Here is a 12,874-nt window from a genome sequence, read left to right as displayed (position 1 = left end):
CCGGGGTGACCATAGCTATGTTTAATTTTTGGGAACTAACCACGCGAAAGCATCTCGTGTATTATATGGGTTAATATAGGACTAATAAGATGAGCGACATGCTTGACAGGTAAGGCCCTTATTTCGTCTTCCCTGCCTGCAGTTTTGTTATCTAGGGGCATGATAATTGTTTCGATTTCAGTATGGTTTGCTGGTGTAAGCATAATGGACTCAACCTGCCTTGTAGTCATAAAACTATCCGCTTCTCAGTCTTGTCCACTATATACCACTGTGCTAACAAAGTGTCAATTCATTTCATCAACAAACTCTTTCCCAACTACACTGGCATTATCGATTACAATTTCATTCACGACATGCATTTTTCGCCCTCCTCCAGTTAAATCGTTCACAGTATTCCACAGCCTACGTTGACCGTTTTGAATTTTTAAAAACATTTTTCGTAATAATTATCCCTTGAATTAATCAAATCGAAGTTTAATTCATTTCTTAATTTTAGCTCATTTAATATGTTAGAATTAGGAGGGCTAATGAAACTGTGGTACAATTTATTCTTTTTACCTATCGTTTTCTATAAGTCTGCAGTTATTCATGGTTTTCTAACTTCTTTATTTCTTTTTTTCTTCTTTCGCAGAGGGAAGGCTGTATTGTAGCACTGCCTGAATTTGTCCAAGAAGATCTTGTACACAGATGCCGGGTTATGCACATCATAGATGGTCTGCGAGCTTGCTTGGTCGATAAAGCAGCTGAACATGTTTAGCGCAGTTTCGTTTACCATGCGGAGCAAGAGGTTTCCTTCATCATTATGTTGTTCCTTGTAGGATGCGTTTGCTAGGCAAAAAACGGGTAGGTGATCGCTGATGTCATTCAAGATGACACCAGCGGAAAGACCATCGCTGTCTATGTTTGTGACGCAGATGTCAAGGGATGTGGCCGTATTAACGGTCACCCTAGTGGGCAGTGTTATCACATTGTTGCACGCGAAGAAAGTCTTGAAATGTGTTAGAATGTAAGCTACCGCATATTGTGTCAATATTTATGTCTCCCAAGATCATAAACGGTGCATTCGCCCAGCTAAAGGAGCAAAGTGAATTTTCGAAAAACGACATGAATTCAGATACGCAGCCAGAAGGTGGCCTGTACACGGCGCAGACAGTGGTGTTAAGCACCTTCATCGATAAGCACTCGACATTTTCATCCAATCTCCCCATGCTGCTAAATACCTTATGCGGTAAATTATCTTTTATTTAAATCGCTATCCCACCACATCTTTTATTTTTTCTACTTTTGCTTTCCCATATGTAACATTGAAGCTAAGGAGGTTCGTTTTCATCTGACAGCCAAGTTTCCGTAAGTACTATAACAGTAAATTTTAAGCTTATAGACTGCAGAAACATTTGAGGATCTTGAACCTTATTTTTAAGGCTTCTCATATTTAGATGAATTGCTGAAAACTTTCCTTCCCTTTTTTTATGTTCCATTGAAATGATCACATTCATAATAGTGGCATTCCTATGGTATGCCTTCAATTAGAGCTGTTTTACACTGTACAGCTTGTACAGTTTTTCTATACAATTATCTGCTCGATATCAGCAGCGCTGCTAATTCTGTGGCTTGTGGTTCGCTCGTCCTTGCGGGCAAAAATTTTCCCGCCAGTCACCCACTCAAACTTCCATCCTGCTACTTTTTTCTGTGCGATCATAGCACCCAGAATTATCATGTTTGAACGGGTCAGGTGCTCGTTCACATAGATGGGTGTGCAGTCGCCACCATAATAAAGATCTTTTGTAATCATCCTCTGCTTTCTCGCTTTTTGCAGAATTTTTGTCCCGTTTTGTCCCACTACGTTTCATACGCTCCCGACTTTACTTACGTCACCACCTATCTTGGCCCACTTTGATCCGTCAGCCGCCCCTGAACTTCGCACCGATGCCTATGGACATGGCATCGGCACTATTCTCGCCCAGCAGCAACAAGGACGAGACCGTGTATTCACCTACGGCAGTCGCCTTCATACGTCTTCCAAGTGCAAACTTTCGATCACTCAGCGCGAGTGCGTGGCACCAGTTGGGCTATCGGGAAGTTTCGGCCATACTTGTTCGGCCGCACCTCTTCGGTCATCACGTGCTTTGCTGGTTGTATTCCGTTAAAGATCCGGCTGGACGACTGTGTCTCTGGACACTGAAGCTGCAAGAATACAGCTTTGACGTCACTTACAAGTGTGGCAAACTGCGCCAGGATGCGGAATGCCTATCGCGTCTTCCAGTGGATCCTCCGACTTTTTAGCACGTTATTCAGACGGCTGTGTATTCGCGATACCCGATTTAACCGACCAACGCAGCGAACAGCTCCACGATGGCAATTTTTGGTCAATTATCCACCGTCCGCGCTGTCATCACTCTGCTCCGGTTCTACAATCCTTCGTACTTCATGACGGAATCTTATACAGACGCAACACCAGCTCCGATGGCCCAGAACTTCTACTGGTTGTTCCCAAAACATTCCGTCCACTGTTTTCGAACAGTTTTATGACGTCCCAACCACTGGACATCTCGGAGCAAATGGCATCTACGATCGCGTTCGGCGTCGGTACCTATTTTTCCAGCGCATCACATCTCGACAAGGTTATATCATGCACACAAAGCGAATCCAATATTTGAAAAAAACCTAAGAATACCGTTATACGCATCTCTTACAATCCATAAATCTGTGGAATTCATAGCCATCTAGCATTGCGACTATCAGCGACGTATAGGCATTTTATAATAGCTTTCATTTTGGAGTCGCTATGGCATGAGGCGTGTCTTCTCATATTCAAACTAAAAAAAATACAAAAATTACCCATATGATGCCCTCATTGTCCTATTAAGTGTTGCCCAGATTGTACTTAGAAAACAATTTTTGTATTGAACTGACAACGCGTCTATTAAATCACCGTGTTTACCTCGACTGTTACCATTTTTGTTATTTCTTTTTTAACCCCCCTCCTAATTAATGCCCTTGCGGGCGTTTGGTGTATCCAACTAAACATACATACAACTGGGTTTTATAGGCACCGCAGCCTTTCGATACGTGGCAATAAGCGTACATTCATAATTTACTTTTATGTCCAATTATATCGTATTTCCTCGCTTGCTCCCTTTCTATGTTGGGCTGCGAGTGCGCGTTTATTGGGAAGTTTGTTGATGTCATTTTTCTCTCAGCCGTTTTCGCTTATTAACGCTCATTCATCTTCAAATGCATAGCCCAGTGGCCTTAGAGTATGTCTGGGCTTGCTGGTAAGCCTTGGTCACTCGACCTGAGTCTTGTTGTGGGCACCAGCTAGTTCCTCCTAAATATTGTTGATGCACCGCCTCAATACCTTCTCCATCGACTTGGTCGGGGGAAGCGCCAGTGCAAGCTTGTATATATTTCGCGTAAGACTGCTCCGTTTGATGCTGTCGCTCTTCTTCAGACTCAAGTAGAAGATGCGATAGGGGAATCTGCTGATGATCAACGGTTTTATTGGTCTGAGCTTGTCCTGCTCTTTGAGTCGGGCTTTTTTTTGGTGCCCCTTCGCATCTGGTGCGTGACTTGGGTAACCGTTCATTGGCGGTTTTGAACTGGGCCAAGAACGGCAGCGTGTTTCTTAACCCATTAAGGACCAGCGCGACCATATGGTCAGGTTAGTCTGCACAGTGGATTTCAATTAATTAAGATTAACAAAACGGCACCAAAATCGCCATTGACATGCTGATTGACAGATTAGAGTTTCCTTAATGGATACCAAGTGTCAGCAGCTGTCAGTCTTTTTGTGGAAGCCCCTCGCAAATGCAGGAATAAGTGTTGCTCTGCGAGTAGCGCTGCCATGAATCGCTCCAAGGGGTAAGTGTGTTTTTTTTACTGCTTGTTTAAGCAATAGTCAGATATCCTTACCTCCGTATTGCTCTTTAAATATGTGACCTTCTATGAGCATTTGTCAAAGAATAATGTTTGATTTATCCATGAACGTCCGTGTTATCTTCCGCGTTGCCATATGGTCACGCTAGGCCTTTAGGCTACCTAACTTTTTATGTTTTTTAACTGCATTTTCATCTCGTGCACGGCTGCTGGCGCGTGCGCACAGTGGTTATTTCTTATTTTATTGTCTTAATAGGTTGATGTTGGAAGAAATAGCGAAGCAGTCATAGAGGAACATGACGACGTGTCAGTGGTTTATATCGAGCCGCCAGAGGCTAGCACCTATTCGGATGAAAACTCAGCCGATGAAGGCTCAGGTGGGCTCATTGACATTCTAAGCAGGTGGTAGCTATTAGCCGGCGCTGAAACTGTTTTCTCTGACGGACGCCGCATTGGTGGATGCAACTCGGACGATGGCGACCCCGGCGAGCAAGGTGACAGAATATCAGAGGTTTCTTCTTCTGTAGTTGATGCGGCCATTCCGGCAAAATTATCCACTGCTTCTAAGTGGACGAAGGGTGATCTCCAGACAAGCCTTGGCATATTTCCCGACCCAAACTTTGCTGCTTACAGGGACTTTTCACTTGTTGAGTTGTTCGATCTTTTTGACATTGCCATACTCGATAGGGCAAGTACTCGTATGGTGAGAAGAAGCGAATCACGGTGGCCCATCAGAACACTGTTGCTAAGTACAAGATTAGTAGGAGGTACGGACCAGAGGGATGCAAATGCAGGCGCCTATAGGATTGCAATCAGTGGCAAAAAGTGGTGGTGGCCGATTTTCACTTCACTTTGCGATGTATCTATCAGCAACGCTTAGGCGCTAATTTGTAGCACAGGGTTTAACGTCACGCAGGTGGAATCCCGCAGGCAAATTGCACAAAGCTACCTGATGCGATGGAACAATAAGCCTAGAGGACCTGGTCAACGCAGAATACCAAAGACTGGTGATGTGCTGACTGGTACACGGTATGACCAAGTGGCCCACTTTGGTGCACCAATACCTAATGGCAAGAGGTGGAGGTGTGCATGAGATAATTGCAACCGCGCGGTGCACAAATATGACGTCCACATGTGTATTCGACTATTTATATCATATCACACTAAATAAGTGCTCGACTATTCGCTATATATGTTTTTGGTGATGTTTCGTGGCTTGAAAAAAATGTTTTTAAGTTCGCGTATTTTGCTGTAGCGTAAGGGCCCAGTGTGACCATATGGTCACGGGCTATATTTCAAGAACTAATTAGGCAAGAGTAATAATTTCTTGCATGTGAATTATTAGTATAAATGTAAGTTAATATATGACATTTATTTGAAGATAGCAAGAAAATAAAGAAACCGGTCCCTAATGGGTTAACATAGAGGACCTGGACACGGAGTGGGCCCAAATTCCTTATGGTAACTCCGTTTATTGTCATTGCTGGATTTATTGTCTCCTGAGGAGGCCAAGCAGTAGCGCGCTATTTCAGGATCATCAGCTCCAACTTTTCCTAGGTGCGCGAGAGGCCGGTGTAGGTGTAGGTGTGTAGGTGTAGAGACCGGTGTAAGTAAAACCGTTGTGTCGATGGTTTCCTGCAATGCGTCTTGCAGTTCGCCCGCATATCCCGTACACGTTCAGATGATCACTACGTCCGCGTATATAGGATTGGCAGTCCCCTCATTGCTATAATTAACAGCAACGGGGAGATGACCAACCTCTGACGGGCTCCTTTCTGAATTACTTGCATCGTTTCTGTACTGACGTCTCCAGGCCTATGGTCACCGTTCGACCTACCCGCAAGTCCCGGGAGTAGTTGTGCAACCTTCGTCCGCAGTTATACATTCTTCGTCCCACACAGTGGTGCTTCGTGGGAGACGTCCAACACCACCTTCATGTCGAGTGCCACGATAACCCCCTTATGGCAAGCGCTAAGGCCAGCAATGAAGTCGTTCAGCTCAAGTATGGTGTCCCGGGTGGAAATATGGGGCCGAAAACTGAACATACTGTTTGGTAGGTTTCCGTTTCTTCTAGGCAGAAAGAGAGGGATTTGTGGACCATGTGGCCGAAGATTTTACCCGTGCACGACGTCACGGAGATCGGGCGTGATGTTATCAGGTTTCGGAATTATCGTCACGTCCGCGTGCTTCCACTAGCCCGGTATACTGACGATTTTCCAACTCTTGCTTTCTGTAAATCAGTAAGCACGCCATCAGGCTGTTGTCCAGCTTGCGGAAGGTGGTAATTGTGCCCCGTTCTGGGGTCTCCACACTCGTGAGGATTCTTAAGGCTGACACGATCGCTGCTTTGGTGAAAGGTTGTACAACATCCGGTCAGCGTTCCCGCTCGTAATCCAAGTCGACGACGGGCTGCGCCTTCCGTTGCGGTTCGGATGCGAGGTATTTTTCAGTCACGACTTTGAGTAGTTCTTCCTCACTACCCTGGAAGGTGTTTATGAGCCCTTGGATGTTTGGCTGGTGACTGTCCTTAAATCCGTCTAGGCAAGAAGAATGCTTAGGATAGCGCAAGTCTTTCGGTTGCTTATGGTTCCCTGTAATTTGTCGCACATTTGATTCCAGTTTCCTCGTCCAAGTTTTTCGGCGTGCACTTCCGCTTGCCGCGAAACTGCGCCAAAGCGGTTCTTACGTTTGCAATTTATATTCTGCATTTTCCATCTGTTCAGGCTTCCTCATCTGGCCTCCCAAAGGTGGAGTAAGTCTTGCGCTAACATTGGTCTGGGTAATATGATGATCGCGTCCCATTGCCTGGTCCAGCCTAGATGATTCGACTAGGCTAGTGGAGAATGTCCGAATAGGGCTGGTGTCTCTGGATACGCTGTTGCCAAACGTAGTTGATATATGAGGATCGGCCCACTCAATCAGCTCGTGGTGCTGTGTAGGTTTCTGCATATAGGGGGCCTTGTTCTTCATTTAGTAGCTCCAAGCGATGAGTGGGAGGTGAAATGACCCAGAACTAGAGCGCCAAGTGCCAAATCCTCAGGGCATATAAAATTTCAGAAAAAAAAAACAATACGTGCACTATAGTGTTTTTAGCCACCTTTTTCTTCTAGCTGTAGCTCCGAGAACGCAGAGTATTCGATTTACGTAGCTGTGCAAGCTTGCAATATCCAGCCCTAACTAGCTTTGCCTACAATGAATGAACGTTCAAGAACGCCTGATGCATAGTAAAAACCCCAGCGCCATGGTGTGGATAATAAAAAGATAGCGGCTTAGGCACGTAAAACCCCAAAATTTATTTCATCTTAAAAGACGGAAATCAGCACTAAATAAAACATAGATGACCTCTTCCCGCCCAAGTGGGCCGCACAGCGGAAGCGCAGCACAGTTTCGCAGCGGTGAATAGGCCCATAGTCCCCGCTTCGCGACTGACTGGGGCCACGAAAATAAAAGCTTTAAAGTTCGTCAACACTCGGTAATCTCTAAGACACACAAGCCTGTTCACACAAGCCTGATACTAAAGATAGAACCAATTAGATGCTCAACGTTTCATGACTGTTGCAGTCGACTTTGCATTAGATGAGGTCGTCGCCAGAGCACGCGGAGGATAGCGAAATACCTAATTTTCAAGTGAGACAAAATACTGCCCACTTTCTTCACTTACCTGGTGATCCACCGGCTTCTCTCGGTAGTGTTCACTTTGCAGCTTTAGATATTGCTCTTCTATTATCTGCTGGTAAATCACGGTGTAATCTGAAATTATATACAGTTCCTAATCATAAACATGTCTGAATGTTAGAACCATCTTTCATTGCACTTCCTGCCGACTTTATGTCACCCAACAAAAAATACATATTTACTAACATTCCGCCAGTGGTCCTTCTTTTGTCAAAGAACCTTTTGCTTTGACATAGGCACGACTTCCAGTCGGAAACCTTAATAAAGTTGTACTTCGTGTGTTTCTTCTCATTTTGATCTGCATATTTCCCCGGATCCATTCCTCTTGACTCAATAAACGCGGTCTAATGCTCCAACACAAAATTCTAGCCTTAATCTCTCTACTGTTCGCGAACCGCCATGACCTTCATAAGTGTTTTCTCTCTTTTTCACAGATCGCCGTCGCTGGCAAGTCTGCCGGATCGCTACATTCTCCTGGCCTTTAATTACCATCTATTTGGAGATAGTAGTAAAAAGACGCTTGAGACCGACGCCTCTTTATTTTTCCACGTGATCTCCGATTGCATGCCGTCTTTCAAATATCTTGCTTCTTGCTGCTTCACTAGGTATAAACCTTCATATGACCTACTACCTTCTGCTTAATGACCAGTTAGCCACCTTTGGATTGAGACTTCACTAATAGGATAATTTCGTAAAAACTTCTATGTTGATTGAAGCACCAGTAGAGGTGCTGCATCCAAAGATAAAGTAAATGCTAAATGAATGCCAGATCTTTTAAGCAGCATTGACATAAAAAGCCGGCTGAAAAGTAATACATTACGGTCTTTCTGCAAGAATAAATTGTCGAAATTTCAAGCATGTGATCAAAACTGCGTCAGTATAGTCTTGGACAAATTTTAGTTGACTCCAGATTTCCCGTTGTCTTTATCATTATCCAGTTATTGTACCCAAGTGATAGAAAATATACAACTGTGGAAATTGCGCTGTGTCGAAGTCACACGAGGTCATTGTCTACGTGTTTTCGTAGTAGTGGGAAAACAATATCTTAACATGCAATCGTCGCACCGTTGGACCAAATTCTGAGTGCAGTCCCCTTCACTACCGGAAACCTCATGTTCCGCACACATTTCAAACAATTCTACGACCAGGCATAGTATGTCAGTGGCGTAACAAAAACCTTTTCGCTCTGAAGCGCTCATGGAGAGGCAACCTCGCCACCAAGCTCCTCAGACCTTTGCTGCCCGTTAATCGGCGATCCCTCAAGTAAGAGTGCTTGTTTGCGACATCCTGACGAACACCTTGTCATTGCTTATAGAGTCGCAAGTGAAATATACAAGCGCAGCTTTGAGGTGGAAAAGCCCAAAAAGTGGGAGAAGTGAGGGCGCAAATAGAATCCTGATTTGTCCGCAGGAAATACTACCTAGCCAATCCGGATGCTCCACTTGTCGTTATAGCGATGGCGCGCGACCAGCAGCAAAAAAGGCACTCGCGCACAGAGGTCTTTGTGACTACGGGGCCTTGTTTCCACAGTGGTGTGAAAACCATACAACAGCGCCACGAAGACCGTTTATGACCGCAGCCATGGACTCACTAAAGGACTGTTCAGCCTTCTGGAATGAGCCGAGTCCGAAGTCCACCATATGTGCAGTGACGAAACGGACGGGAGCATACAGTGTCATAGCGAGACTAGCCGATTGATTTTCCGGGCCGAACAGAGTCACGCACAACGGTATGAACGGCATGAATAACAAATAGGTGTCGTTCATAAGCTTCTTGCATTCATTAATTACGGCGTCTGCGCTGTTCTTCGGGTGCAGTTTTACGTATCCAGCTTTCTTGGGCACGTCGTTCCTGGCAAAAGAGCCGACATTGGGAGCGCCACGTTCCTTCTTGTCAAACGAAAGATTTCCGAAGCTGCCGTGGGAGCCACCTAGAGAAAGAGAACCAAATGTTGATTTTTTTTAAAATATTAGGTAACTCATGTGGTAACTCTCGCGAGGTGCCTCCATTGATTTATTTACCGAGATATAGTAGCATCTAAAAGAACTGTCCTATAAACATTTTTACACCTTTATAGCTGTACAAAGAGCGTTTGGTACACGTAATAAGATATTCGGGTTTAATGGGAAAGATCCCATCCTTGGTGAGGACCAACGAAGCTTTCTTGTTTGCCGAGTTTTGTGGAAATAAAGACAATGATAGCGGCGACAAATTACACCAAAAGTTACATTAGAGAAACTTTCAAAAGTGTTGTAAAATTATATTCTAAGATTTTCCTTGGCACCACAGGTGGTCGACACAGTTACAACTAAGCTTTCTGTCATCCCACGTGTAGTTGGAGCTGGCTATCGTGCGCAATTAACATTTTTAGAGCCCTCAATTAAAGGCTGTTACGCATGGTACAAATATTGCACATATTGAGGGTGTAAAAATGTGTAGACTGTATAAAGTCGGTCATACCAAAATTACGCAATAGCTGCAGATCGGCAATAAAAAGCTGAACTTTTCCCAGTTCTCCTTTGTCCTTGTATTTATTTTTTTCTGTGCTACGATGGCACCGGTAAAACGAGCTGTACACACGTACCCAGCTTCCACGGTCATGAATGTGCTGAGAAAGTTCACAAAAAACATTCACTTTAGAAACTCAATCACATCCTGTTGGCACGGTCCACTTAGGGTCTGTAGGTTTGCAACGGATGGCTCATGATACCGCAACAAGGAGTGAACACTGTCAGTAAGTATGCAATAATAACAGGCGAAACGATGTCAATGGCGTTCGTGCCGCCAAGTACTGCAGCCCCTGCAACAACTAGCGGCCACCTCCTACTTCACTGTCTGGTCAACCAGGATCTGCCGCATTCCGTTGCATGCGCAATATTGTTGTCAGTGACTGGCTCAGCCTTGTGGCTGCCAAAAACAGCTTGAAGCAACCTATCGTGCTAGCCGATGTCGTCCTTTATCACGGCAAAATGCTGCAGGTCGTCTGGAATAGACGCAATCGCTATCTTAACAGCTGGGAAACACTTTATGCGGCAACCCCCTTCATTATGAGCTAGCCAGAAATGGTAATTGGATAACTGACTACAGACGTCAAACAGTAGTTAACTTATGGTATTCTCCGGTAGCCGGATCTGTAGTCGCTCTCTGTCAGCTACAGAGGCACAGTGCCTCAGCCAAACACGTCTGAGAACAATGTCCACAAGCAACTTCGACAATTACGCCACTGCGGTGCCACTCAAGCACAGACCTGAAAAAACTTGCGACTCCTGCTTTCGCCGCTCCACGAACGGAAGTTGCGGTGTCACGTGGTCGCAGCTCGGTGAAATCTCGGAGCCGCTATACAAGTTTTGCTTGGCAGTTACCGGCTCATCTTGTATTTGTTTTGCTGCGCTTAGACAGTGAGCAAGTTCGGAGTCGCCACATTCTACATACTTTTGCAGTTCAAGTAGAATATTGCTGTGAATACTAGGAACCTCGCAGAGAGTTTTCTCAGCGTACTGAAGTAACTAAACGTTCAACGGAATTGAAACTTCAAAACCCCATACGGGCATCTTTTCGACGATGTGCGGGTGTCGTGTCAAGAGTGTCAATTGCGAAATTTACCAAAAACGAAATTCCTAAGTTAGCGTTCGGCAGCATTATATGCCCGGTAATTCCAGTCTCTCTTTTTCAGAACCGTAGCTGCCACTGAGTTTAAATTCTTTTAACGTAGGCAAATATAATAGAGTGGACGCGTTAACAACAGTTTTAACGCTTCCGTATGGTGTAGCAGTTTTGCACACAATCACTGAATTCCCACTTCCTGTCTATATTCACGAATTGTGCGAGGCGGGCAGTACATATCCGGGGTGTCCTCCGCGAGCTACACGAAAGATGTTTTATGTATTTCACGAAAATGATGTACCAACTCAGCGCAAACTCCACACAGTAAGCCGACGAAGCGCTGCACAGTACCAGAATGACAAAAGCCCACTTAAGAGGCTCACGCAAGTGCTGGTTAACTCAAGGTTCCTCCACCGTCTACCTTTCTTGCCGACCTCACAGATCCAGCTGCACATACGGGAGTGTTGATCAGGCGTGCTTTCGCATCGCTACAGGGCTGTCGACGTCCGCCTATACCTCAGAACACCGCTGAACAAGTATACTGGTTCCAATAGGCGGCTTCGCTGAACCTGCACTGCAAACCCAAAATGAGCGCCTCAGTCTCTCATGTGGGAAGATCTATAAGAAAATAAATGGCGCTTTGTCCCAGTGGCCTTCCGCAAATTCCACCCGTTTCTCCACCATAGCAAGATATCATAGCGAGACACTACAGAGCTTTTCCTAAAGGGACGGATGCGCCCTCAAAGCGTCTGAATGTGATCAGCGGCGAACAAAATAACTGAACTGCTTACCCCGAAAACTTGTCTACATGGACGGTTTGTGCACCCGAGAATGTTCTGACACAGCGGCATTTTTCTAACTTGAGAACCGGAGAGCCCTTCCTCACTAACAATCACAGAAATATGCTGGCAAGCTGAAGCAATTGAGGGGTGCGCCATCACGGAAGCATGAAGCCACTAAGCACAAAGAGACAGATAAAAAATAAAGCTGCTCACGTCTCCACACACTTTCACCAAGTTATCCGAATGCTCGAATAATGCTTTAGACATACGCCAGCTGTATCTCTAGCGAAGTCTCGCAACTTAAACAACAATCCCTCTAGGTAAGAATTCATTTGATTCCGAGACCAACCGACATGGCTGGATATGAGCTACCTCGAAGCAAACCGCAAGTTTATCGGCCCACACCTACGAAGTCAACTATGATGCCAAGCTTCGCCACAAGCGAAATCAAAAACCTACTATAAACCAAGAAGAAAGACAGTGCGCGACCACCAAGATCAACCAAATTCTAAGAGGTCCTACTAAGATTTCAAACTAGCAGCTTTGCCGAAATTCCAGTGCCTCACAAGATCTACGCGACCGATTTTCTGGCCTCGGTTGCATCACTGCCACGCTCAAGCAACCATGACACATACCCTCAGCATGAGCCAAAGTTTTTGGCCGCGCCCAGAAGCTTCTATAAGGTGAACTCCACATACTCTAACCCACTCACAACAAAACATGGTCGAAACAGCCAACTGAATGTTAAAAATCCAATAGTAGAGCCCGGCTCACCATCTAGCACTAACCTTTGCGTTGAACCGCCTTGACCTCCCCGCCAACAACGGGTCTTGCAATCTAGCCCATTATAAAGAAAGCATTTTTTACGCAGTTGTTAAGCTAGCTGATAAGCGATAGCACGTGGAAGGCTGCCAATAAGAGTATTGTTCACTCATTCA

At 45.2% G+C, this 12,874-nt stretch overlaps 1 protein-coding gene across 5 annotated transcripts in view; it reads right to left on the bottom strand.

Annotated features, from left to right (window-relative positions):
• The window catches only part of LOC135907196 (phospholipid-transporting ATPase ABCA3-like), a 248,818-nt gene that overhangs the window by 184,907 nt on the left and 51,037 nt on the right, over positions 1 to 12,874 (bottom strand). For 3 of the 5 annotated variants that reach the window (XM_070525186.1, XM_065438880.1, XM_065438881.1), the window contains 2 exons: positions 9,143 to 9,481; positions 7,538 to 7,626 (listed from right to left, as the gene is read on the bottom strand). In XM_070525186.1, coding sequence (XP_070381287.1) covers positions 7,538 to 7,626; positions 9,143 to 9,481 — 428 coding nt within the window. Of the gene's footprint in view, positions 1 to 7,537; positions 7,627 to 8,971; positions 9,482 to 12,874 lie in introns of those variants that run through there. The other 2 variants (XM_065438885.1, XM_065438883.1) reach the window with 2 other exon arrangements.

This window comes from Dermacentor albipictus, chromosome 9 (genome assembly GCF_038994185.2).
Source record: "Dermacentor albipictus isolate Rhodes 1998 colony chromosome 9, USDA_Dalb.pri_finalv2, whole genome shotgun sequence".
Classification (NCBI taxonomy): domain Eukaryota; kingdom Metazoa; phylum Arthropoda; class Arachnida; order Ixodida; family Ixodidae; genus Dermacentor; species Dermacentor albipictus.
Note: the sequence above shows the minus strand (reverse complement) of the source record. Positions and strands in the feature narration are given on the sequence as shown.